General features: G+C 32.6%; 1 protein-coding gene across 1 annotated transcript; it reads right to left on the bottom strand.

The window, feature by feature from the left end:
• Positions 1-113: 113 nt before the first annotated feature.
• LOC129219829 (dnaJ homolog subfamily A member 2-like) lies at positions 114-27,903 on the bottom strand. Its single transcript, XM_054854133.1, has 10 exons — positions 27,743-27,903; positions 26,715-26,774; positions 26,527-26,626; positions 26,069-26,189; positions 25,901-25,981; positions 20,128-20,261; positions 10,244-10,386; positions 2,688-2,886; positions 1,622-1,749; positions 114-1,283 (listed from the first exon to the last, which is right to left on the bottom strand). The coding sequence occupies exons 1-10, from the start codon at positions 27,809-27,811 to the stop codon at positions 1,095-1,097; spliced, it is 1,224 nt and encodes a 407-aa protein (XP_054710108.1). The 5' UTR covers positions 27,812-27,903; the 3' UTR covers positions 114-1,094.

Genomic DNA, 27,903 nt, shown 5'->3' with positions numbered 1-27,903 from the left:
ATCGAAATTACAGTCAAAATATTTACTATTATCGATGCATTGACTTGAAAGATATCAACTAAGAGCATTGTTTTTTTTTCAATGAAAAAGAACAAAATGACAAATGGGAAAAATCAATTACAATTCATTTTTTAATTTAAAAACACAAGACTTAAAAGGTAATACCATCCAAAAATGATTCTTTGAATTCTCTTTTTACAATTTTTTTAAAATACACATCCATTATATAAATATTTTTGTCCATTTCACATGAAAAAGTTTCCAACAAAATACAATGAATCGGATAAATATGCTACTTGCAACAATAAGACTGCAGTTTTAACAAATGAAACAGAAAAGACAGTTTAAATATATGAAGTGCTTTTAATGAGTATTAAGAAAACATTGCGATTCAAACTGTACAGAAACTACTTTCATATATCGTACAGCAACACTCACTTTTCCTAACTACTAACTTTCCAATAATACAGAACATATCCCACAAAGTTTTGCAACATATATATAGATTCAGAAGACTATCATACAAATGTTTCCGACTGCGCGCCGATTTGAAAGAAAAATAATATAAATAAGGAGAGTAGCATTCCATTTACTCAGGGGTGATTCGGTTGAAAATTTCCACTAATTCACAGCGTCTTTTGACACAACATAAGTATAAGAGGTGCTCAGAGCTAAAGTGGATCAAGTTCAAAAATTCTAGTTCTCAAAATATCAAGATTTAGTGATTTTGACAATACTTTTTCTTTACTGTTGTAGTATAAAAACCAGCATAAATACGGGTAATTATTGGAAAAGTCAAGAAAGGAAATTCTAAATATTCATTTCAATTTAGTTTTAATTCAGAAAGTTTTTGATTTGATCCACTTAAGCTCTGAACAGCTCATATTTGCAATGAGTATTTTGCTGTAATTTTAAAAAACTTTTATTATTTTAATCGTTGGTATTAATGGCTGTTTTTCTTTTAGAGCCTACATAACAAATAATTTTAGAAAATTTTGAAACAGAATCACCCCAGCATTTACTTCGTTAGGGCAGAGCCTAAAAAACTCAATTTCATTAAATTTTTTCAAGTTCTAAGGTATGAGTGCGAATTTCTATTGATGCGCACATTGCACTCCAGGCCCACGGTGTCTGTCTTCGTCCTCTGAATCGTAGGCTTCTGAGCGACTGCTGCTGGCCCCCCTGTGAGCATCGGGATCATAATCGTGGAGATCCGCCTCTTCTACATTCTCCCCAGTGGGCATTTCGAAAGGAGGTCGGTCAGGCAGCAGTAATTCCAATGCCTGCAAGAAAGTGACAGAAGTCTGGTCAGTATCATTTTTTTTCAGAACAATTGGTCACTAACTCTTTAAGCTAGAATGCCCACCAGTTGAAAAAAAGTTTCAAGAAAAATGCGTTTGAAAAATAACTGCTGCGAATGTTTCCAAATCCTCAGTCATTTAACAAACTAGATTCCCCCCTGAAGAGCAAAAATTTTCTCTCAATATAATTGACAATATGTTTTCCTAGATAATCATTTAAGTGGCTTTTTCTTCCAGCTTTCAAACGAATAACCGAAACATCCAAATTGTATTTTTTACATAGAATGACGTGACAAAGCAAATCTCGAATATAGACCAACCTTAATTGTTTCTGCATCAGCAAAGTGGTTTTCTGGAAATGTGACACTGAACTTGACATATAAATTTCCTCGCTCAAAGGGATTTTTGTAGATTGGCATACCTTCACAAACCACACCTTTTACAGAACCTAAAAGTAAATAAATAAGTAAAAAAACATTACTTTCAGAACGAGAAAAACTTTTGCAGAATAATAAACAAATTATTAACTATTTCGTCAAGTAATAAATATTTTTGGGGAAATTCTATAAAACATTTGCTTTTTATTTCAAATGTGTTAGCAAATTATTTTCCTAATTCCTTCTGATGAAATTACATCCAATTTCAAAGATCAGGTTTTTGTGCCATCCTGTATAAGAAGCCAGGGCCGTCCAAAGAGCTGATGGCGCCTGGGGTGAAACTTTCTTATCCCCCCCCCCATATACACAGAGAAATCAATTTAGTAACATCAGTGTATCATACGCGTGAACCTGTCACTTATGTTTTTTTAAAAATATTAATGAACAAAACAATCAGAGGGCTCGAATAATACAAATTAAAACGCAAACAATGAATCTGTTTTTAATACTTGTTATACATAATGATTACATATATATACTCCCCTTCCACTCACACTGGAAGTATTATGTAGCATTTGAAATTTTGCTTCCAGATCTCAACTTTATTTCAAGAAATTTCCAGGGGAAAGCCCCCAAATACTTAACATTACTGGTACCAATATTGCAAAATATGGCCGTATAATCGCATTTTTAAGACTTGGGTTTCAGAAAATATTTGGGCAAGGATTCCCATACCGTTTTTCTTTAATAGCACAAGCAACGGGTTTTTTGAACTTACAAAAAACTTAAGCAATGTTTTATATTCAGGGGGCTTTCACTTAAGTTTTTTGGAATATAATTTTGAAACATTTTCCAGGGAAGAACTGCTTTCCATAAAATCTACAAAGTTTGTGTAAATTTTCAAAACTTCAATTTCGAAAACTTGCAGAGGGAGAAGGAATTGATTTCAATACTTATAGGTTTCAGTCTGGTTCAAATTCACACGTGCAGACACCTTGAGAAGTCTCACCTGGTTCAATGACATCTCCCGGGCCATGTTTAATGACAAGGTCTCTACCATCCAGATGTTTGATAACCATAGAAAATCCACACAAAGATTCAGTTAGGGTCAAGGTGTGAGGCATCAGGAGGTCATGGCCGTCTCTGACGAACTTCTCATGGGGGAGCTGCTGAAGCACGATGATGACATCACCAGGTTCCACACCAGGCTGCACAGAAAAACCAACATAAACTTAAGTAATGATCTCATGCGACAAAAATCCTAAAGTATATTCCGACTTGATAAAATTGTATTAGCGCAAGTCCCAGTGCCAATGGGAGACTTTCATTGAAAAGGGCTACCATAAAATTAGTCTCAGTTGGCTAAAGTAGGACCATACGATTTTTTAAGTGTTAAAATCATAAAAATCATATCGTAGCTACGACAACATGTTTCTAATCTTGAGATGTTCAACTCATAAGTTGCACATCTTCGCAACCTACTTTAGAATAAACTCTTAAGTTTTTTTTCTTTTTTTTTTGCGCTGTATATATTAAAAAAAAAGAAAGCTACCGAATGTCGAAATTCGCTACTATTTTTTTATGATTCTGGCTGCCAATGGCTACTATTCAGAACTCCTAGTCTAGAGCTTTACCACTTGCATGGAAGAAGCAAATACAAACAAGAAAAATATTTGATAGCATCACTCTCCTTACATCTAGAAATGATATGCACCAAGAAAGATTCAGCACTCATTCTCAGTAAGGCATACCCATATGCACCAATTTATTATCAATCTTCCAATTACATTGCAGGATACATGAGTCAAGCTTAATGAAAGCAGGGGAAAAAAAAATTCACAACCTTAATTGAAGGAATTGAAGTCAAACTTCGAAAACAAAAGCTTAGCATCCCTCAACACAATGTTTCCTAATCACTGGTCTGGCATTGGGTTCCAGAAAAAATAAACCAGTCTTTGGAGATTTGTACTTACCTACAATTTAAAAACACGATTTTGTGACAGTGATCTTTTTTTCAAAGGTATATGTACCAATGTGAAAAAATCTTTAAATTAGTTCATGTAAATAGTGTTTGAAACATAGTAAAATTTTTTAATGCAAAAAGAAAAAAAAAGACCATCCTCAGTTTGCGAATTTCCTTCATATTATTACCGGTCTATGGGTCAAGATATGTTGAGAAACGCTACCTTAAAATTGAAGACTTGTTTAAATTCTAGAAGAAACAATAAACATATTTTTTACACTGCAATGAAATAATAAAAGATAAAAAGTTAGGAACCTGTATCTTTTAGAGGAACATAAAAAAAGTTAAAGCTCAGAGAACTGATTAGGGAAATAATTAAGATTGTTTCATTTTGCACTAAAGGTATATTTCAAAATAACTCATATTTTAAAGTTTAAAAAAAATTTTTGCTCATTTTTCAAGCTGTAACTTGTATTTGAAAAAGAAAATAAGGCAAGTGTTTTTTTAATGCATGAAAATGTCCTCATATATGAAAAAAAGAATTGGTCATTGATATGCCAAAAGCATATCAAAAACACAACTTTCTCTTTAGGACATTCATGATAAATGGCACGTTATTCTAATATGGTGGTTTATTTCCATTGCATTAAGTAGTTTAATTGCTTAATTTTTAGAGTGAAAATACTTATAAAAGGCAACAATTTGCCCTTTATATCTATCATACACCTTGAGTGTTAAAATTGTAGTTTCTGTTAAAGAGGCCAAACGATTATGAAAGTTAATCAAAGAGCGAGAAGTACAGGCCAAACTGGATAATCTTTTGTATAATTTATCGTGCGGAAATTAGCACCCGCTCAAAAAAAATAATGGATTTCAGCGAATTTGATTTTTTCTGAAAGTTGAAGGATTAGACTTCTATGCAAGCCCAGTAGCAGAAATTGCGAGATGCGAGATGTTAATCACAGATATTTTTCAGGGGCCTGCAGATAATTTTACAAAAGAACAAAAAGAAAAAAAAAAATGCAACTTGGCAAAGATTGTCTGGAGATCGTTTTTTGACCGGAAAAGCGATGCTTTCAGCATTTCAACTAGAAACATAGTCGCCATATTTGGTCATTCACAAGATTGAAGTTGATATGATGCTTAAGTGCCTAAGTTTTCAAAAACAGAGCAGAATTGGATGCTTTAACTGCATACTAATGAAAATAATGATAAATGTGCTGCAAAATGTCGTCTTTTTCTTTTCTTCTGGATTTTTTAAAACAAAATTCTGGAGAAATTAAAAATCTCATATTTAAAATTTCACATTATCCTCATCGCTTTAGATGCAAAAGAGCTAAAAAACTTTTCAATTAAAATGTAGTCTTATGAAGATTGGTTTTTACATTTTTTTTTTGCAACAAATTCAGAAATTTATCTTGTAATTTTTGGCGAATTCGCCATGTTTGTTCATTCCCAAGATGTTGTTAAGCAGGAACGCAAGACTCTAAGTGCCCACGTTTTCATAAACGGAATTAGATGTGTATTGCAATGCAAACTATTGAAAATTATGCAAAATGTGCCATTTTTTCCGATAATTCTTAATTATTATCTTGAAAAATGCAAAAATTTATCTTTAGAATATTATCTCCATTGCTTTTTAGAGGCTAATGGACTAAAAGCTGACTATTTCATATAAATTGTAGTTTTTTAAGGATTTTGAATTTATTACTACTTTTATGATGTAACAAATTCAAAAATCTATTTGTAATCATAATTTTTTCACATAGATGCCATGTTTGTCATTCGCAAGATGGAAATAGATGAAACTATTACTTGCCTAAGTTTCCAAGAACAGAATTGCATGTTTACCTCAATACAAACTATTGAAAATAACATAACATGTTCAACCTAGTTATTTAAATTATTTTCATGAAAAATGTGAATTATCTACACAAAATTGTATTTGATTATTGCTTTGGAGGCTTTGCTATAGACTAAAATTTTTATCTAAAATGCAGTTTCCTGCCAACTTCTCATTTACTAATTTATTTATTTATGCATCTTTTGGAAAAAAAGAAAAAAAAAATCAAAAACCTATTTGAACTTAGCTGCAGATTATTTTCAACTGTCCAAAATAGTGTCACAGACTGCCTATAAAGTTTCTGCTACTGGGTACACGAGTACATCTGATATTTAAGAGTAAATAAAACTTTCGCAGTGTTGCCCTTAAAGAGTCAAGTTGGAAGAAAATCTGTTGGTTTATCCTAGTAAATTACTAATAGCCTGAAGCTAAGCTGAAAAACAGGCAACTTGATACCAACTTTATTGAGGTAGTTGTCTAGGGGGGGGGGGGAATAAAACACGAATCACGTTTAACAAATAAAAACAATTTATTAGGTAAATATATTTAACTTAGTAAACATTAAAAAGTGTTAAGCTCAAAGAGGGTTGAAAAATTTGGTCTAATCATGAAGAAAAAGCACAAAAACATGAGATGCAATAAGTCTCACTATACTGAAATAGAGTGAAGTCCGATTGCTATTTGAATACAGTTCAATTGGAAATCAGTTGATTCTCGAAACACAAACACACTATATCTAAGGTGAGTAAGGTATACTCATTCGTCCGTTGACACAATCTCGTACTGGATAGCAAGGAAACCGACAAAACTCACTTTGAGAATGTTGGATATCATTCCGGGTATGCTGTCAGTAGTATCACCTCAATCACGAGATATGGACTTCATAGCAACGAGACATTATCTACAGATTGGTTAACATGTAAGGCTTTCATATCAATTATTTCTTTCCCGATGTATTACAGGACTAGGTAAACCACACCACAATAAACCTCTAAACTTCCGGTATCGTAGCTCCATATATAGCAACTATATTAAAACTTTCAAAATTACCAGGAAGCTCAAGTGGCCCATTGCATGCCAGAAAACTGGCAGCCACAGCACGCTACCTTAGTGTGGCAAAAACAACGAAAGGATGGACAAGTGACGAGAATTGCTCAGCATATTTTTTGCCAGATCTGATCGGGTAATGTGACGAGAACATACTTTGCATTGACTAAAAACAACTGAACACTAGGAAAACAGCTTGTTAATTATTTAATATTGCTTTTACTTGTCAGTCAGTAGTTATACATCTCAACTACTATCTTATGTCACAAACAGCCCAGCTCGATCGGGAACATTCCAAAGATTGCAAATTCAAAGCATCCAATCACAACACTTGCAAAATACAGTTCGGAAAAATTTCCGATTCGAACTTGGCCGATTCAAAAATAAAAACACATGGATTGAATTTGTTCCCCCCCCGTGCAAGGAAACCCCCCCCCCCCCCGGAAATGAGAAAAGGTAAGTTACAATTTATAATTTAATTATGATAAAACCCTCCAAGAATTAATAAAGGCTTTAGCCCAACAAAAATCACATGACTACTTTTGTGATAGCGCAAAATAACGGTGCAAGCAGATACGCTGCCAATTGTATTTTCCCAGAAACAATCACCCCCCCCTCCCCGAGTTATCCTGTGGTATTTTGAAATTCCTGATTTCCAGAGTGATTGGCCAACCTGTTCCTGCACATACCATACAGATAGATTTTTTTAAAAACTGATAAAAATGAATTCAGCACACTTCAAAGCGTGCAAATCTGTCGAAATTCAAAAATTTCACTAATCCAATACTTTCTTCTATATGTTACAAAAGAAGAAAGTAAAGACAGAACCCTCCTCCCTCAAGGAGATTCTCATGTTTGCATCAATTATTTGTGTTTAGTCAGTAATTATCTCTGCCAGTAACAGCAGATCAGTGTTTGACCAATATCACAATGTGTTAAAATCAGCTTTTTATTTCATGTGATGCAATGACCATTTAATTTAGAAATGATGAAGGTTTCAAAGACTTAGTTTTCAAAAAAAAAAAAAAAAAAAAAGATTAAAACAGGGTTGGTATAAACACAGGTTTTTTTTGAACTCCCCCCCCCCCCCCCAGTTTTGTTTAATCCAGACTTATTATTTGGTTTTCATTACTATTTGTAAAATAAAAACAATTTTATTTTAGGAAAATTGTGAGGATTTTAAGAATTAATCGTTAATTAATGTTCATATTTCAGGGGCCAATCCCAGGATATTTTTCTCGCTACTTATTTTTGTGAAAGTATTGCATCATTCTATTTTTGTGAAAGTTTTTTTTTTCTATCAGCATTGTTTTTGTGAACTTTTAGAGGCATCCTATTTTTGTAAAAGAGAAGTAGAACAAGTGAAATTTTAGTTTGAAAAGTCATCTAGTATTATTTTTAACAGGTTTCATTTTTTGGTGAGGGGGGGGGGGGAGCTAAAAACCTAAGAAGTACCAAAAATACCATCATAATTTCAGCTTAATGGACTATGTACTGTGTACAATATTGGAAATTATGAGAAAATGGTTCCCCAAAACATGTTAAAAGATTGCGATAATATTGCATAAAAATTCACTTTGGCGAGAGACAGCTAAAAATTAGTTAAAATACCACAAAAAGGTTGCTATTTAAGCGATTGTACATATAAACCTGCTTAGAATTTTATTTTATAAGTAAATTTTGTTTTAAACAGAGAAACAAATTTTATATTTTAAAAATGCGAATTTTTGTGAAGCTACCTGATTTTACTACTTGATTTTTGTGAAAGTACCTATTTCAAAACAAGATTTTTGTGAAGGTACCGAAAAACGGTAGCAAAATCAGCCTGTATTGGGCCCTGTATTTGTACCTTATTTCTTTTGTAATTAATTGAATAATTAAAAGTAAAATCTTGTAATTTCATTTCCTCATACCTAAGAGATTCTATTGGAGAATATAGTTTGAAAATATTTAACTATTATAAAAATAGACTTAAATGGGTCTTGGTATAAATAATCAAAGAAATAATTTACTGTGATAGTTTCAGACATTATTAATTACAAATAAATAAGAGTAAATTCTTGCAAATCAATTTCCTCATAATCATAGCTATCTACTATAAATAAGAAAGTAAAATGAAAATTCAGCGCACTCTTAAACATGGAAAGTATTTTGCAGTGTCTACAAATGAATCATAAGTCTGATGTACATTATATAGCTTTAAAAACCAAAAGATGAACACATATTTTGCTTAAAGATTTAAAAAAAAAAGTTACAAATCACGTAATTTATTTACCTTGACAACAATTATAGAAACAGGACAAGTAGATTTTAAGAAAATCGTTATGTTTTCCATTGTAGACATTTCTAGTTTAATACATTTAGGAATATAATTTTTTTTTAGCAAAGAAAAAAAAAAAGATTTTAGTTAATAGCATCAGTACAAACTTAAATGAATATACTCTTAACATATTTTAATAATGAAGACTGTCATAAAAATTAATGTTTATTGATTCTTCCAACATTCATACATGAGACTTCTTTTATTATATTGGGATCAAAAAACTCCTTTGAAAGGTGAAAATTTGGCATTAACTTTTTTTTATATAAGAGCACTGAGTTACAGGGATGTTTCCATAATTATATACATTTTCTTTTTCTTACTCTGACTGCATTGTCTTCTGGGATGCAAAAAGTATGCAGGTATAAGGGCAATTTTATACCTGCTCTAAGTGTTCTTGGACTTCTTTAGTTATTTTTTCTCTTGTCATTTAAATGTTCTAGTGTTAAGATATTTTTACACTATGCATTGCTTCAATGCTACATATCGCAAAAAATCTTAAGTAATCAAGCAAATTAGGTAATATATGTTTTGGTTGAAATATGCTTTTTGGACTGTTTTGAAATGCAAAAGACTGAAAAATAATGGTAATTAAAAATTATAAAAGAGTTATTTGGGATTTCTTTTCAATGTAATTTTTGAGAAAATTAGTTGGTCTGTCTTGTATATTTATGTACCTAATGGAAAAGTTGTACAGATTTTTAAAAAGAAAAAAATAAAATTGAAAGTATTTAGCAAACTTGCATTACCTTAAAAAGTATAAGTTTCTAAATTTATTAAATCTGTAATTTGTCTATAAAGCTTTGCTAGTTACTTTGCATTAAATAGATTTTACTGTTCGCAATAAATATGTAAAATTTATGAAAGCATTTGGGGGGGGGGGGGACTTTGAATTTTTTCAAAAAAACAATTTTTGAAAAAAATAACCCACATGTGTAAAAAAAAAACTTGATTTAAACCAACGTGGTTTAAATCAAACAATCCTGGATCAAAACATTAAGTATCTGCACACACAATTCAAAACTACCTGCAGGTATGAAAATCAGCCAATTTACAATGAATAGGTAAAAGTTTTGGCGAGTGCCTCTCGCTTTTAATCTTGCATTCATGAAAGCAAGAACTGTTTTCATTAATTTATCAACGAATTTTTAAAATTATCAATATAACAATATTAACGACAGATTATATGCATATCTGTAGCAAATTTATCTGCACAGAACTGAATATACTCATGCAATCCGAAATCTACACATCTAGCTATGGGTATCAATCAATCATACATATAATGAAAAATTTACAAAAAAAAAAAAAAAAAAACATACACCACCTCTCACAGAATTTAGTCAATTTCTGACTAAATCAATTTAGAGTACAAAAAGAACACTTTAGCACCTGCTGATTGCCATCTCCTCTGAAGAAAATCTTTTGCCCATCTTGCATGCCTTTGTCAACATGAACTTCTAATCGTTTTGTTTCATGGACTATCTTCTTACCTTTGCATACCTTACATCGATCTCGTTCATTAAGAACTTCTCCTATTAAAATGGAGTCAAATATCAGGTTTTAGAAAAATTCAGAGTATCCATTTATTAGTTGAACATGACATTTTAAGTCTACCAAAAGCATAGAGAAATTAATGGAATTTAACTGTTATTTACTCAATACTGATTCAGAGGTCACAGAACAGATTTTTATGAAATAGAAACAAGCTGTCGCAGACATACCCAGCTATCAAATAAGTAATACAGTATTGATTAAATTTTTTAAAGAACGCATTGCATCATTGTCTAAATATAACACCAGACTTGCAATGAGTGAGAAATTATACGAAGATATATTAAAAAGTAAGTTCTCCAACGACGCTATTTCCAAACGCGAGTTGCTAGGCAAATGTGGCGACAGGGCTGCATTCCTCGTTTCCCCCACCACAATGTAGAGCAAGCAGCGTGATGCTGGGACGCTGAGTCGCTGCCTAGCAGCGATTCAGGATGTAGCTCCTCTTTCGCTCACCTGCCAGGTGCAAACTGCGCTCATTCGATTTTTGAATGTCAAAAAGGTTTCTTTGATGGAAATTCATTGTCAGTTAGAGGAAGTGTACGGTGAGAAGTGTATGGATGTCAAAAATGTATGGAAGTGGTACCGGGAGTTCTCAGGGCCTGGAAATGTCCATGACGAGCATCGGTCGGGGCGGCCAAGTTTGCTGGAATGAACGACATAGTGTGCAATAACCGGAGGATAACCATTAATGAGATAGTGGAAGCTCTTAATGGAGAATGTGGCCTTTTCTCCGTGCAGAACATTATTTCGGAGGTCCTCGGTTGAGCACAAGAGGAAGCATGTGTGTTGGGCAATTCAAACTGATAGCTCAATCAAAACCCGAAGTTCAAAGAACTAAAAGCAGGTTTTAAGCTAACAAACCCAACAGAAAATTTGTGGAATGATCTGCTCGGGAAGAAAGGACTTACAGACACATATTTAACAATTAAATAAACATTTTATTAAACAATAAATATGTCCAAAACATGGAAATAATAACAAGTGTAAATAAAATTCACATTCCCCAACAATTGAATAAAAAAATCCCCCCAAAAATATCAGTAGGAAACATTTCTTAAAAATAGTATCGTTTAAAGTTCCAGTAAAATTTATATGACCAGATTAATATAAGTACAACCTTGAGTCCAATGCCATAAACAGAATAGTTCATACGAACGAGTTAAAAAGTTCATACCAAACAAACTATTCCTTCCTTAAAATTTGGCACAACATGTGAGGGCGCGATCCACCAAATTTGGATCCCATATCAAAATTGTCCGTGACCATTCCATGCCACCATGCTAAATTCAGAAAATAAACCTGTCCTCCTGGACAACAGGAACCATCCATCCATCTAACGGACATCCAATCCAGCTCTCGAGCGTGGACCTTCAATGGTCCTGTTTGTTAGGCCTTTTCACAGCAAAAAAAACAACTTGATTTAAACTCAATTTTAGAGAGAAAATCCCTCACTTAAAAACTCATCTCAAGGCAACAACTGGAACATGCCCGCATTTCTAGCTGGGCTCAACGACAAAACTTCCTACATCTTTCAAAAAGAATCCACTATACTACGTGGAACTCCGGAGCACACAGCTCCCAGGCACAATCTCAGCACCTCAGAAAAACATTGGACTGCAGTCACAACATAGTAAAAACAAGAGGTGAAACAATAAGAGAATGATTGATTGAGAGTTCACACTTAAATAGCATTCCCTATCTCCCTACGCGATGGCGTGACGTATATCAAAAAGCATGCATAAATTACATTGAGGAAACAACTCAACAGTTTACAGTTTAAAACTAAATTCTTTAAAATTGTTTCCCACATGCATACAGCAAGAATCAACTCAACATCTTTCCTATGACGTCACACCATCGTGGCGGGTCAACAAACGCATGCGACGCATGCAGGGAATGTTGGCTCTGGGGAACGATTCGAGCGCCGGTAAAATAGCGGGATGACTTTCTAAGTTCGAAAAAAGAAGGAAGTAAGTTCTGGAAACTTTTCTAATCCTTCTAAAACTTTAGGAATTTCTCCAAGAAAAAAAATAATGGCTCTAGGCCAACAATGTGGAATGTGCCACAGAATTTCTCTCCGCCTCTATGACAAAGAAATTCTTGATTCAATTCACTGTAGGCGAAAGGCGGGCACATCATTTCACCCCGGGAACGAAGGTGCAGTCGTAACAATAACGTCACCCAACCTCGTCGAAGCCCAAGAAGTCAGCAGGAACGGTTATGCGACCCTTTTCGGTGACTGGAAGGGGTTCTTCTGATAGACTTTATGCTGAAAGGAACAACCATCAACACAGACAGATGCTGCAAGACTCTCCAAAAACTTAGGCGAGCCATTCAAAACAAAAGAATGGGTATGCTCACCAAAGGAGTGTGTACGTTGCACGACAATGCCTGTTCACATGTGTCTAGTCAAACAATCAGCTTACTTAACGGATTCAGCTGAGATATCGAGCACCCCGCTTATAGCATGGATACTGCCTGGTCAGCGATTACCACATGTTTTATGCTCTCAAAAAATGCCTTGAGCTACAGAAATTCAGGTCAGATGAGAAAGTCGCTCGAAAACTTGCCGAATCCGACTTCAGATTTCTTTTTTTCTTTAATTTTCACTAACTCTCCTTGCAATTTTTAAAAAACCGACTACCAATTAATATGATTGCATGCATAAAGGCCTACTAATACTAAAATAACTCATTGTGGCAAACAGCTGGCTTGATTGTTTATTGATTTTTCTGTAACAGCTACCTATGCTGCAGTCTCCTTGTTTACTTACTGTAAGCAAACAGTTTTGTTGCCTAACATTTTCTAAATAATCACTTTTATATAAAAATAATATATTTTTTACCTCGATCTCAGTTATAACATAGTAAAAGGAATGTATCGCTTGAACAAACAGGGGAAACTTCTGATGGTGCTTGGTAAATTCAAGTAAGTGTTAGTACAAAAGCGCAAATCCAAAAGATCCCATAATATATAAATGTTTTTTTTAAATCTAAAGACTTTAAGAAAGCTTGGTTGTCACTAAAAAGTACAAAATAAAATAAGTACATGATTTATTGGTTACAACACTCAATAATTGTTGTTAATCCTAAAATCTGCACCTTAAGGTTAATTCTAAAGCTGCCAATAAAATTAAAATTGAGTCAAGAAATGTAGGTGTAGTAAAAGCTATTTGTGCAAAGTTGTATACTGTCGCATTTTGTGTAAAATTTAATCCAGACGTGCATGTACCTGACCTCTCCCCGCAATATAGTGACATGTTTTTGTTGAAAATTTTAAGATGAAATTTAAGATTTATTATGGGGGAAATTTTTCAGAATTAAAGTATTTCAATTCTTCAACTCTGAAATCAATATGAGAGGTCAACCACCAGATGGGTGTCACTCGGCGGGGGAGGGGGAACACCGCCTCACAAGAAAAGTTTTTTGACCTAGCAAAAAAGATTTTTTTTTTTCTCTCAAGTTACAGCTTGAAAAATTGAAAGCACAGGATTTGATTAACATCTATTTGTTAAACATTAAAGTGGAGCAAATTAATCCTTTTCCATTTTTTAAATATGGGATTTTTAAGTAATCTCACTTTAGAATCCAGTACTTATTGGACAATTTGATTTTCAAATAGAACTTCTAACGTTGTATGCATTTTAGGTTTATGATTAAATACAACACGAAAATTGCATAAAAAGGAATTAATTTTTCAATTTCCGTTTAGGGGTTTTCTTCCCTTCCCATGAAGGTGGGATTTGAAAAAATAAATAAAAAGGTCAGAGTCGGATGTTTAAAAATCCAGGAGTCAGCTATTTTTCTTCCGACTCTGCAGCCCTGGGTATGATGCGGCACTAAAAAACTGGTTACTAGGATGCAGGATGTGATTGATCGTCAAGGAGACTATGCAAAATGTTCAACCTTTCCAACGAATTATGTAAAGTTGTGAATTAGATTTTCTACAAAAAAAAAAAAAAAAAAAGGAGACCATACTTTTTAATATACCCTCATATATTAATAAGCAACAGGTTCAGTGAGAAGATTAGAAGATTATATGCACACCATTTAGCCAACAAAATGTTGCTATTTCACAAATCAATTTTCATCATTACCTGTATGCTGCTTCAATAAATTTCAATTATTTGCTCACTAAATGACACAAAATTTAAAATTCCAAACACAGGTAGTGATCTACAGGATCATCACATTTAAATTATTTTGTACCAGCAAAATTACCAATTAGCAACAACTTCATATTGGAAAACTTACAATTTGCATCAATTTCATACCAGAAAAAATTACTAATTCCATCAATTTTACATCAGAAAAAAACCAAGTTAAATTAATTTTGTACCAACTAAATATAATCTATAATAACTTTTTAATTTCACATTTGCAGTAATATTTAATAGCCTTGAACAGGGTGGCCACTAGAAGAGCAAAAGAACTTTCCCTGTCCAACAAAAATTTCTCGTTTTGTCTTATAGCCTGGTTTCCTCAATCCTTTTGGCTATATGTATACATTAAATATTAATATTCTAAAATAAATATCTATAACAGGAAAAACACTTGAAAACTGCAACTTAGGGGAAACATGAAGTTTTATGATTGTGGTTTAGCTTATTTAATAACACTGAAAAGAATGAAACTCGGTTTCATATTTAAAATTTGTTAACAGCTCTCCTTACTTAAGATCAAAGGAAGATCGTCATATTTTTAAGACTTCAGCTTTGAAAATTTTTAGAATAGCATCTCCAGCCCACACTCTTATCTTAAAAAAATTGTTTGGAAAAAACCCTTCAAAAACTAGGGACCCCCCCCCCCCCCCCCCAAAAAAAAAACTCCCATTGACATTTCTGCTTTAAAAAATTATTAGAAGAGTCGCTGAACTTTTTCTCTAAGCTCAGCAAAGTTGCCTAGATCAATATTTTTAATACTTTAGCTTCAAAAGAATTCAGGGGAGATCCCCTGAACTCCTTGTCCTAACTTCACGAAAGATGGTCAACAAGTCTTTGCATTTCAATTTTGATATTTTTTTCGGGGGAGACCTGTAACTCCTTCCTTGTAAGTCACTCAAAACTAGCTTAAAATAAGGTATTTATTGCTTAAACAAAATTTTTTTCGTGGAACAGCACCCGAATTCTTTTCCGTAAGTCACCTAAAGTAGCGTTTTTAATACCCATTTGAACATTTTTGGAGGAGAACTCATGAACTTTATGTTCACCAAAGATCAAGATTACCAAATATCATCACATTTTCATCACTTAATAGGGCCAAAAAATTTTGAAACTAGTCTTAAGAATTTTTCAGGAGAAGTCTCAGAGCCCTTTTTTAAGTCCCAAAGATAGCTTAAAATGACTTGCTAAATAAATCAACTCGTAAAAGCATCTTCGGGAATGGGGGAGGAGACATCTTAACCAGGTCCCCTAAGTTTGATGCCTTAAAATTTGCATCTTTAAGACTCTAGCTTCAAAAATTTTTTCAGGAAGAACTCTTCCTCTTTTTTACATCATCAGATGGCCTAAAAGTTTTAAAACTTAAATTTTGAAAACCTTTCGATGAGAGGAAAACCTGAAACTGTTCTCCCTTCAGTCACTCACATACAGGGTTCACACTCATTTTTAAAAGTGAAAATTAAGGACTTTTTAAGGACTCTTAAAAACATTTAAGGACTCATCGGAAATGATTAGATAACTTTAAGTACACCATTTCAAGGTTTTCCAGTGTGGGGGGTGGGGGCAAAGTACTTGATACATTATTATATATACACAAACACAAATGCAAAACCTTGTATCCAAAATGAAAAGGGCGCAATTGACTGGGATGTGCCATTATCAGTAAATTATGTTTTAAAATTTCATATACCACAGGGATGAGAGCGGTCAGAGGGCAAAAAGGAAGAAATCCAAAAATAAAAAAAGAATTTTTAAAATCATGCAGAAAAGGGATGAGATCAAAAAATAATTATGTGTAACTAATATAATACATGCAGACTTGCCAACCTTATGAAAAGAAAAAACGGGAGATCCAGTCAAAGCTTTAAGGAAGAAAAAGGGAGATTTTAAACCATGCTATAATAAGTAAAAAGCACTGTTATAACAATTATTTATTTGATTTTTTCATGAAAGAGAATACACTCGTATAATCGCTCTTTTTGTTTGAAGATTTCTTTTTTTCAAACATCGCTAAAGATGAATGTTAAACTACAACGCACGCTGCAGATCAAGATGAAAACACGCGGCGCAGTTAGCATGAGTCTGAAAACTGAACGATACCGCGAAAACGGCAACGGCGCATGCGTGAGAAATGGAAGTGCGAACGAAGAGTTAAACCAAAACACCATCTCCGGAAGCATTTCGGTCGACTATCCGAACGCACCCATCGGATGTTTGCCGCTCACCTTGCGTTCGACGAACCTCACCGGTCGATCGGTAAGTGACCGGTTACTAACCGCAGTGTTCTATGATCAACTGGTTACCGCATCCGTTACCATTCTGAGCAGTTGATTGGAGCAAATGATCAGTGGCTGTCACATGATTAACTAACCGGTCGTGCTCGTCGAACGTGAGTTTGCTCTGCTAGCCACGCCATCTATTAGGGCTGTGAGTAACTATTTTAAGGAAGAAAATTAAGTTTAATTTAAAAAAAAGAAAAAACCTGAAAAGAATAAAAAAATGGGAGAAATGGATACTCAAATGTACAACCGGGAGAATGGAGTAAAAAACGGCAGAGTTGGCAGGTCTGTACATGGCACATATTGTTTTTAAAGCATAGTATTTATTTCAAATTTCAGTCATAAAAAAAGATGAAGAAAATTGGGATAGCTGTAGAAAATTAGTAATAGATTAAAAATTCTTTTAGCATATATTATTGGAGTGAGAAGAAAATTGAAGGAAAAGCACTAAAATATCTTTTCTGCAAGAGATTTAAACGATGGTTTTGTTATTATTACTTTTCATTTGTTATTGTTACTAATCCATTTTGTACAAATATGCTGTATTGCACCATTTCTTTAAATTTTGAAACAGAGGCAACAATCTCTAACCCTCAAGTTCTCGACTGAAGGATTGAGGAAGCCAGAGTTTAATATTGGCTGCATCACTGAATAATATCAATTTCATATTTTTTTAGAGAAAGATCTCTTTTTTTTTAACTAAAAACATTTGAATTGAAGGTATTGAAAATGAGAACAAATTTTAAAATTAGATTTGTTTGTAAAGTAAGAATTTAGACAGTAAAAAATTTAAAGTTAAAAGAAAAATAATTTTTTTAATGTGATAGTATTTTACAGCAAGAATTGAAAATAAATAAATATATATAATTGGTTACCCTTTTTCCTAACATTGGAACTCATAATTTTGTTTTAAAAACTTCATAATTCTATTTTAGGCTAATAATAATTTAAAAAAAAAAACTTGAAGTTGCTTCATTTAATCATGTAGTTATAAAAATTACAGGCTGTAAAGCACAAACCATTAGAGATTCACCATAAACATTTTAAACGCTTTCTTAAATACATGAAAAAAGTAACCATGCCCAGTTTCGATGCAATGCGAGACTGTGGGAGTTGGACCACATTTTTTTGATTGACTTTTGCATTTTTTCTAAAATAAATTTAAGATATAAAAATATTGGAATAATGAATAAAATAAACAAATATAAAGTAACATACGGTAAAAAAAACCTTCCAACATTAAAAATAATTGAAATCTCAAACAAGGCATGCAATTTTCGTCGAAACATGTTTGATGTTGTTAGCATATTTCCCAAACATACGTTTTCAGCAAGTATTGCGTATGATGAAGATTTGAGGGGGGGGGGGGATAGGAAAAATAAGAAAACTGGGACCAAATTTAGCATAGTTTTTAAAAAAATAAGGAAAATTTTAGAAAATAAAAGGCTTTTTAAGGGTTTTTTAGGGACCTTAATTTTGCTTGATGAAATTAAGGGTTTTTTAAAAAAAGAAGTACGAACCCTGACATAGCTTAAATAGATTTATTACTTCAGCTCAAAAAAATTTCAGGGGAAAACCCTTATGTCAGTTAAATATAACTTAAAATAGCATTTTCAGTGTCTCAGAAAAACCTACTTCTTTTAAAATTGCTCTACAGCATTTTAATGCAACTATGATGCACCTTTCTTGATTAATTGAAACAAAATTATCGCTGAATTTTATGTAAAAAATTAGGAATTTCATTTGAAAAATATGATTTAAACATGACTAGCAATTAATAAATAATTAATAGTCATACAATTAATAAATTTAAATTTTATTTTTCACAATAGTAATTTTTATTAGAGTACATATATAGGTAATTTAATAGAATGACATAAAAATATTGATTGAAATGCAATACAGTTTAACCTCAATTTTCTGTATCAATTGGGATTCCATTCAAATAATCAAAAATCTGGGTAATTGGATTTTAATTATTCACTATGTGTGTTGAAAATGGGAGAAAAAACTCAGAGAAGTCCAGCTTTTAATTAATAAAAAGGAAATTCAACACTTTTATTTGCTAAGCATACTTACATGTGCTGTACATTAAATATAACTGCACTATGACACAGTGACGCATCAGCCCAATAATATTTGTGCTGCACCTATACTAGATAGATTCATAATCGAAGACTTTTTAACGGTTCATTTCAATTTTTTCTCTCTCCCAAAATCTTGAAAGCGATTCAGATAATTGGAGTTCTACTGTGGATCCTATATTTTGAAGAAGGTTAAAGTTATACTTTGTTTTTCTTCCACTTTAAGCCCCTTACAGAAATTTTCGGATCTGCCCCTGACGTGAGTAGCATACTGGCTAAGCAAAAAGTTATCTTTTCTCAGTTTCCTTTCTGCTACCCAGTAATCCCACCCCCTCTGGTTTAATCGAATCTTTGATGGAAAACAGAATTTAGAGCAGTATTGAACAAGCACACATTGGAAATGCAAAACAGCTGCCCATCTTATTGAAACAGATAGGGATTTTCTCCAATTCTTCATGGAATTCCCTGATTTTTTCCTGAATATTTCAAACAACTGATAATTTGTTGAAGCAAACATTTATGTAACAATAACAATATTATCAAAAAAATATTCTGTACAAATTTTAACATCTCAAACAGATTCTTACAACATGTATCATTGAGTTTTGTTTTTAATATTTATTTAGAGGGAAATTATCCTCGTAATAGTTACAATCCGTCTGCAAATTGATTTGATTCATTTTTTTTCAGGGCTTAACTCAAGCAGACTTTACATTAAGAAAAAAAAGAGGTTCTTTTGTGTACAATTAAGTTTTTTCAGGAAAAAACTCTTTATAGATGCACTTAAACAGCAAAAATTCATCTAAATACAAAATTTTAAGATTGCTACTTTCCCATCATTTAAGATTGATTGAAATAAAAATACATAATATATAAATGCATAACGTAATATAAAAGTCATAATATGAAAGGTGCAAGTTTCTTGCACATTTCATTCCATTTGTAGAAACCCAAAAAGTAGGGTTCTTCTCGTGATTGCGAAAAACATAATTTGGATTCAAGAAATCAAAATTCAAATTAATGCTGGGTTAAATTTTTTTTCTGTTTTATTAAACTTTAGGTTTTATTTTAGTTACTAGAAGTATACAATGACTGAAAACAATCTTTCCGATGAAAAAGAGACTGATTTAAACAGGTCAGAGCATAAAAAAACACACCTTTAAAATGTTGAATAGTACCAATGCTTGGCATTCTTACCTTCTCCATTACACTCGGGACAAGCAGTTTGAACATGCTGCACCATGCCTGGACCCAACTGGCGGTAAGATACCTTTATTCCACGACCTTGGCAAACAGTACATTTGTTCACGGCACCAGGTCTGCCACCTAATCTGGAGTTCATAAATTACAGTTTAGTACTCATTTATAGAATCAGAAGCAGTATTCTAGTTTGTGAATACATTTCCAAGACTAAACCAACTGAAATAGGTATTTACAAGGGCTAAAATTCAAGATGGGATAATTTCTTAGAATCTGTAATTGAAAAGTCCAGCAAAAGTCCAAATTTCTCAAGAAACAGAAAAAGCTGTGTTTTTTTTCTATATATTTTAAACTTACACGTAAAATAAGCAGTTTTAAGCAATGTTTTAAAATTAGTATTATTAAAAAAAATGTAAATGTTTGCACCAGGTAACACCCAAAGTGGATTTGATTTCAGTTTACAAAAAGTATGAATATCACCAATATATCCTAAAATTATATTTAATCGATCAAATTTAACAAAAATAGAGCGCAAAATTACAGGGAGGGAGCAGTTGCAAAATTGCAGGGAGGGAGCAGTTACATAATGCGGCAAGGGCAAATTGGATTCGCAGTTTATACTGTACCAGAGGCCCGCCCCAAACTTGTTCGGGTTGAAAAAATATATCTTATATAAATATTATGCATTTTTTTTTTTGTTTTAAAATATCATGGTATACAACATTTTTTGTTCCTTTTTTATGAGCCTTTGAAAGAAAGTGATTCACTTTATTTTCAAATCAAGAGAGACCAACTTTTTCTTCCCCGGGAACAATATAATCTTCCTAAATGTAACAGGTTCTGCGCATAATTGTACGTTTGACCTTTAGTTTTGATGATGGCGATGGCGTAAGAAATTTTCATTGGAAATTTCAATTACTTATATTGAAAATGGAAAGGTGCAAGGACCATAGGATTTCCAGGAATATGAGCTGATTGACCTACTGCTGGTCCAGTAAGAATCATACTTAAATTGTATTAGTCCATATTGATTTTACTTGGGAGTCCCAATCATATCGTTTATAAATGCTTGAATTTGGTCTCTTGCTTTTTTCTCTTCTCAGTCAAATTCTTTCCTATCGAATATTCTTTGTTCGTTATTGTTTCAACTCTGAACTTAGAATGTAAAGTAACTACATTCAATTACTTTTTAAGATGAGAATTTTCTAAAATAAATGTGATTAATTGAATTCATTAGCAGATGTTTTTTATTTTGATTTAGTGTGAATAAAAAACCTTAAAGCCTTAAAGGATAGCTTGAAATGCATGCAAAGGGTACAACTTTTAGAAACACTTATTAATATCCTCTGTCTGTACTTCTTGAATTCAGAACCTAATTCACCAAAATCAAATCTCGTTCATAATTCATTTGAATGACTTCTGAAGCATTAACATTCTGTGACTCTATAAATGGTTTGCAATGTCCAAAACTAATGCAATGCTACATACCTTATCCTCTGCGGCCTCAAATACATGAAAAAATTTCTGCAGTTCTTATGTTGACATTGTGAACCTTTTTGCTTTCACGCGTTTCCATCCCTCAGCATTCAGTTCAAAGTGAACCTTTGACTATTCTGTCATTGCAAGTGCAGGACAATCGGTAATTGCTTTTAAATTTATAACAATAAAACAGTACAAAACATAAACTGATAGTGAAGACAAACTATTGGTTAAAAAAATTAGTATAAGCACATATATAATTTATAGCCTATGCCACTCAATAAGAATGCACCTTTCATATAGTAAAAGAATTTTCCAAATAGTTGCAATGGTCTGCTCTCTCTCTTTATAATATTAGTATAGATATGCTCAATATCTCGAACTTCAATACCTCGAAAACCTTGATATGACAAAAAAATATTTTTCATTTTGATTTTGCATATTTATCTAAAGTTAATTTTCCTTCTTCTGTTGAAGAGATTTCAATCAAAACCTTGTTATGTCGGATATTTTTCGAAGACAAATTTAATTTTTTCAGAAAAACAGAAGTTTATTTGTCAAAGTAACTCGAGGAATATTTCTAAAAATTTCTCACACCCTTCATTATTTCTCTTAAAGGTTAGGAAAGATTCGCAGAAGCTTATCTACTGTCACTTTCATTCTAGAACCTGGGAATGTCAGAAAATAAGTCTTGAGAAGCCCAAAAAACCTACCTAAAACTTTTTGCGCCCTTCTAACGCTACAATTAGATGAGGAACAGGAAATGAAAATGAACCTGACTGAAATGCAGTGTGAAGGATGGAGAAAAATTTCAAAATCCTTCAATCTTTCTGAAGCTATTACATTTGAAGATTTTACTGAGTTAGATGCTGATGTTGAAGTCTGTGGGTTGTGGACCAATAAAAATGAGATCATTTCCCAATCAATTTCTTCTCCACCATCTGATGAGGAAGAAGTAAATCTGTAAGCTAAGCATGCTGGCTCATTTTAAAAAATTAATTCCACTGGTAAACAAAGGTTTTGTTACATGAAACATTTATAGTGTTTCAAGGGTAGTTTTTGATGCTGATTTCAATTTTTCCCCATTACCCAGTTTTTGTGCAATTATAGGTTTCAAGTTATTTATTTTCCCCATGTTTTCCTATAACACGTAATGATAAAAACTAATAGATTGGTAAACTAAGACTTCGTTACATGAAATATTTATGGGTTTTCTAGGGTAATTTTTGATGCTGATTTCAAATATTTAATCATAATTTTTCCATCGTCCACAGTTTGTGTAATCATAGGTTTTATGCGGCTTATTTTATCCGGTGTTTTCCTATACCACGTAAGAATAAAAACTCATAGCTAACCACTAAAATTTTGTCATAATGAAGAGAAATGTGGAGATAGTCAGGTTTGCTGGTACTGCAGTGTTAACATGGTATTCAGTCTTTATGGCACTCCACTTTTGTGGTACATGCTACGTGAATTAAATAATTTTCTGTGTTCTTAAACTTGAATGCAAACAAAGAATTCATAGATTTTACTCTAAGGAGCATGATTTGTATACTGAAATAATATTGACTCTGTAATGGATATGTTTGTATTTTAATATCAAAGAGATGAGACTTGGTATTAACTCGTTCGAAATTAGTTTAAAAGCTATACTATTGCATGATTGAAACACATTGCTGTGGGTATCACTAGCATATTCAATCGAAATGTATGAAACATATGGATATTTGTAAGTCCTTTTCAGATAAAATTTAGTACAACACATATCATGGGACAATTATTTATTGCCTAAAACTAAACGCATCTTATTAACTGCTCAATTTTATTAATACAATGCTGTTTTCTCCTATGCGAAGGGCAGGGTTTGAGTTTACGTGCTATAGCAGGTTTTTTACGCAAATTCGCGGAAAGGGGACGCAACTTCCGCAAAAATTCGGGTACTGGGGACCCAAAAAACACAAAAGATAAGAAACAGAAAAAAATTGTGGAAAATGCTGAAGATCCATTTAGTAATTGCTTTTAAGCTTCAATGACCAGGAGAATCAACATAAAGGAATTAAAATGACTATCTCTTTATTAGCTATTCAAACACACCCCTATTGTTGACCAGTCAATGGAGTTTTGATAAGACTGGAGCTTGCAGTGACCTCCTGGGCAGAGCTCAGGGAGCAAAACACTGCAGGTTCATAAATAGTCGATTGTACTGTATTCTAAGACCAAGCTCTCCTTCAACATTTATCTTGGGGAAATTCCTGAAAATAACAATCAAGACTAAAAGTAAGAGTGGTTTCAATGCAATCTTCAGGGTTAATACAAGGCAACTGTACAGTAAAAGCATATCTATTTTGCATTCATGTAACTAGAATTATTTTTGAAAATCATAATTTTGCATCCCCAATAACAGGATGGGAGAGAAAAGATGGCAAAAATATTCCCGATTGCACTAAATACAAAGTTCTGAACTTAACCAATTTTTCTTCTTAAATTGCTTATGAATACTGAATTTGATACAAAAGCACTATAAGCTTGTCCACTTTCTAGTAATTCATCCCTTTCTGATGGGCTTTTTTTTATTTGGACTTGCAAAAGTCTGGTATTAATTGCCATTTTGAAAATGGCGCGATTTTAAAAATAGCATGAAAGCCAAAACAGATATTTTTAAAGAGTCAAAATAAAGTCAAATATACTGATTTAAGATTGCAAATGAGCAGTTTTCACACTCATGTGAGAGAATGGTTCAGTTTTTCCAATCGCGATTTTTGGTTGAATTCATTCGCTTGCGTTTTTTCTCCTATTTTTGTGTAGTTCCCAATGATCATTGCTAGTTCATGGTGGGGGGGGGGGGAGGCTTTTTAATATTTTTATCTAGAAAAAATTCCAGGAAAACAAAGGTCGAGGGAGTGCTTTCTGCTTGATCAATCAGAGGCATAACGCCGAAACACGTGTCTGCTGTAATTGGCAAAATTTGTGCCTTTTTTTTAACGTTTTTTTTTTCTTACTTTACAGAGACACTTGTTTAGTAGTTTATGGTAAAATCCAACTTTTTTTAAAGTAAATTTTAAGTGTGATAATCTCATTGTAACTGACCAAATAGTTTCTCACATAACTAAGTCTTGCAAGTGTATTATTTGAAAATAATTTTACAATGATAATCAGCAAAAATAAAACATGGTACAGCAATGGCAAGAAGAATTTAAAAAAAAGACTGGACCTGTTATTCTACTGGCCTTTCATAGTAAATTAGGTCTTTTTAAAAATTTTGTAAAGACTTTGTAACACTGGTGCCAAGTTGGAATACTTAAAACAAGAATTTCTACGTAATATTAATGTAAAGCTAAAAAATCGCATCTTTGGAGAGGCCCACATTCTCCAAGTGAATAAATTCTTGCTTATTAATGCTAGACACTTAAGAGGGATGTTCCTGATGCCAAATACAGAAAGGAAAGAACAATAGCTAAGTTTTTTATCATTATTTTAGTGTTAGTCATGCATGTGAATATGCACATTTCTTTTAAACTTCTGTCTAGTGTTACAAAAAATCTGTGGGTGATAAAGAAAAACTGTTTGCATATTTCAATTCAGGGCATCATTTTACATAAAGATCGGGTATTTGTCTCCGTGTAACAAAAAAAAAGTTCTTATAGAGTAGTGTTCTTTATAAATTTTTTTACGACTTTTTCAACTATCATAATTGTTTCCACTTATTTTTAACTATCGTGACTAATTTTTAGAATACTATTTTATTATAATTGTGACCTTGTTATCTCAAAAACTCTATTTTTTTAACCGTCTCTTCGACTTCATGATATAGAGAATATACTACTGTATTCGTCTTATAAAAGTGAATTGCATAAATTTCATTTTAACGTAAAATATCAAAGTTTTTTTTCCGGGGGAGGGGAGAATAACTCCTGCGCTAGCAATTCTACTCTTCAAACACCAAAATACACACACGATTGCAGCTTTGTTGCTTTTTTGCTCTTTTCTTTAGTGAGTATTTATAAACTTATGTGCATTTCTTGCTTGTTCTGGGAGAAATGAAGCTCTAAATCATCACATCTCCGTTGTTAAGCAAGATTGGATTGACACACTGCTAATTTAACACTACTGTGAAAAAATTAGAAATTAAAACAACAATAATAGACCAGTGTCTGTACATTGGAGCAGTAACGATACATTGATTTTGAGAAAAATGATACCGTTTAAAGATGTGGGCACACCGGTTTTTGATGGTCATTTGTCTCATTTATGACAACATTAACATTGAACAAAGTATTTTTCAAATACATACCCATCACAGGTTTTGCATATGACTGTTTTGTTAAGGTTCAATTTGGATGTCTTGCCATTATATAAATCTTCAAGAGTAACTCTGAAATAAAACAAAATCATTAATTAGCTATTTAAAAATCAGCATCAACTAGTTTTTTTAAACGCTGTTTGATGCCACATTACTCACTTTAGAGGGTAAATGGTATCTTCTCCTCTTTTCCGCCTTCTGCTGCCACCCATTCCCATACCCATTCCAAACAGGCCTCCCCCAAAGAGCTGTGAAAAGAGGTCATCTGCAGCAAAGCCAGCTAGAAAAACAAGATCATCAATTATACTTGAGAGTTTGATCTTAACAAGCATGCATGCACATATGAAGCAATACATCTACTGTGTATAGAGCGAACTGGGATGAAATTGAATCCTTGGAAAAAAGTTACAAGTACATAGAGCTGACAGCACAGGTGTATTGCCAAAAAGAATCTTGTGAATTTCCCTGCAAACTGTGAGCAATTATTACATATTTAAAATCAGTTACTTCTTTTAGATCAACTTCTTATAAATATTCTCTCAAATTTTCCATCAACTACAGCATATTTTATGATAATCAAAACGCCATGTTTTCAGCAAAATAGAAAACAATTTTACCATCAGCGCCTCCTTGAATGCCTTTGATTCCTGAACGATCATAGATCTCTCTTTTCTTGGGATCGGATAATACTTCATAAGCAAAAGATATTTCCTTAAACTAAAGAGAAAAATCAACAAAATAGTTTCTAAAAATAGTAATAAACCATATACAAATAGTTAAATGACAAATTGAAATAATTGCATACCCTTTCTCCTTCAGTTGGATTTTTGTCTGGATGGTATTCCTTGGCTAGTTTTCGATATGACTGAAAAGAAGACACGTTTTGTTACAATTATTGGAACAATTTTAAAGATCTCTTTGTTACAAACACACAAAATTGCAAAAAAAAAACAAGCCTAAACATTTAAGTTTAGAAGGGTAACTGACAACCAAACGGGGGATTCCACAGTAATATGTGACTTTTTAAAACGATTTCTTCCATCTAAAGTTATTTCATTAGCTCTGGCATAAAAAAAAAAAACAAGCATTTGTTAATTTTTTTTTATTTTGCATACTTTACATACACAATATAATTATTTTCAGTTTTTTAAAAGTTAGTTATTACTATTATAAAACTTGTAACGTGTGTGACAACCGAAATCCCAAACTGCAACGCACTTTACATCTTTCATAGAGTTAATACTTATCTAGGAAGGAAAGATCGTTAAGTAGTACCTACATGTTTAAATCAGCTTGACTATTTGTCCTTCAAAATATTCATGTTACAAGTTAAATTCAAGGATACGTTCATGCAAAATTCCAATTTCATGCTTCAGTATAACATTCGCAATATACAAAGGTAAGTTTACAATCGATTTATGCAGTCATAGTAATACGTAATTTGGCAAGTATCGACTGATTTGCAAGTTACGTAAAGGTGTAGATCATAAGCTACATATTTCTAAGAAAATTGAATGTATTATCACAACATTAAGCAACACATAGCAATATGGATTAATAAAGAAAACACAAGAATAGGGCTCCTTTGTTTCTAAACAATGACGAAATGAAAATGTTAACCCTAAATTTCAAACAACATAAAAGAAATGTCGACGGAAACTGTTAAATTGCAAGTTTATTTGAACAAAAGAGGTGCACTTTATTACAACTATTTAGTTTTACATAAATAAACTTATTACTTGACGTATAGCAATTTCATAGTGCGCACTATAGGAAAATTGAAAGTCATGAGGACGATTTTACACTTATAACTCCTAGAAAAGTAAACTCTACCTTTTTAATTTCAGCATCGGAGGCATGTCTGGAAACCCCTAATAAATCATATAGCTTGGTATCGGCCATTTAGTAAAGTATTTTGCAGAGTTTTTTAAAATGTTTTCAAATATCTGGAATGTACCAGCAAAAATGCTTGCTGTGCTAGCTTAAAGGAAAGA

This window comes from Uloborus diversus, chromosome 4 (assembly GCF_026930045.1).
Source record: "Uloborus diversus isolate 005 chromosome 4, Udiv.v.3.1, whole genome shotgun sequence".
Taxonomy (NCBI): Eukaryota; Metazoa; Arthropoda; class Arachnida; order Araneae; family Uloboridae; genus Uloborus; species Uloborus diversus.
Note: the sequence above shows the minus strand (reverse complement) of the source record. Positions and strands in the feature narration are given on the sequence as shown.

Bases quoted from the DNA above. Each gene is read 5' to 3' on its own strand.
- LOC129219829 (XM_054854133.1), bottom strand. From the start codon at position 27,811: ATGGCCGATACCAAGCTATATGATTTATTAGGGGTTTCCAGACATGCC. The intron at 26,190-26,526 runs GTAAAATTGTTT...TTGTTTTTCTAG, and splicing joins CATTCAAGGAGGCGCTGATG to CTGGCTTTGCTGCAGATGAC. The intron at 1,284-1,621 runs GTTGGTCTATAT...ACTTTCTTGCAG, and splicing joins CTGATGCAGAAACAATTAAG to GCATTGGAATTACTGCTGCC.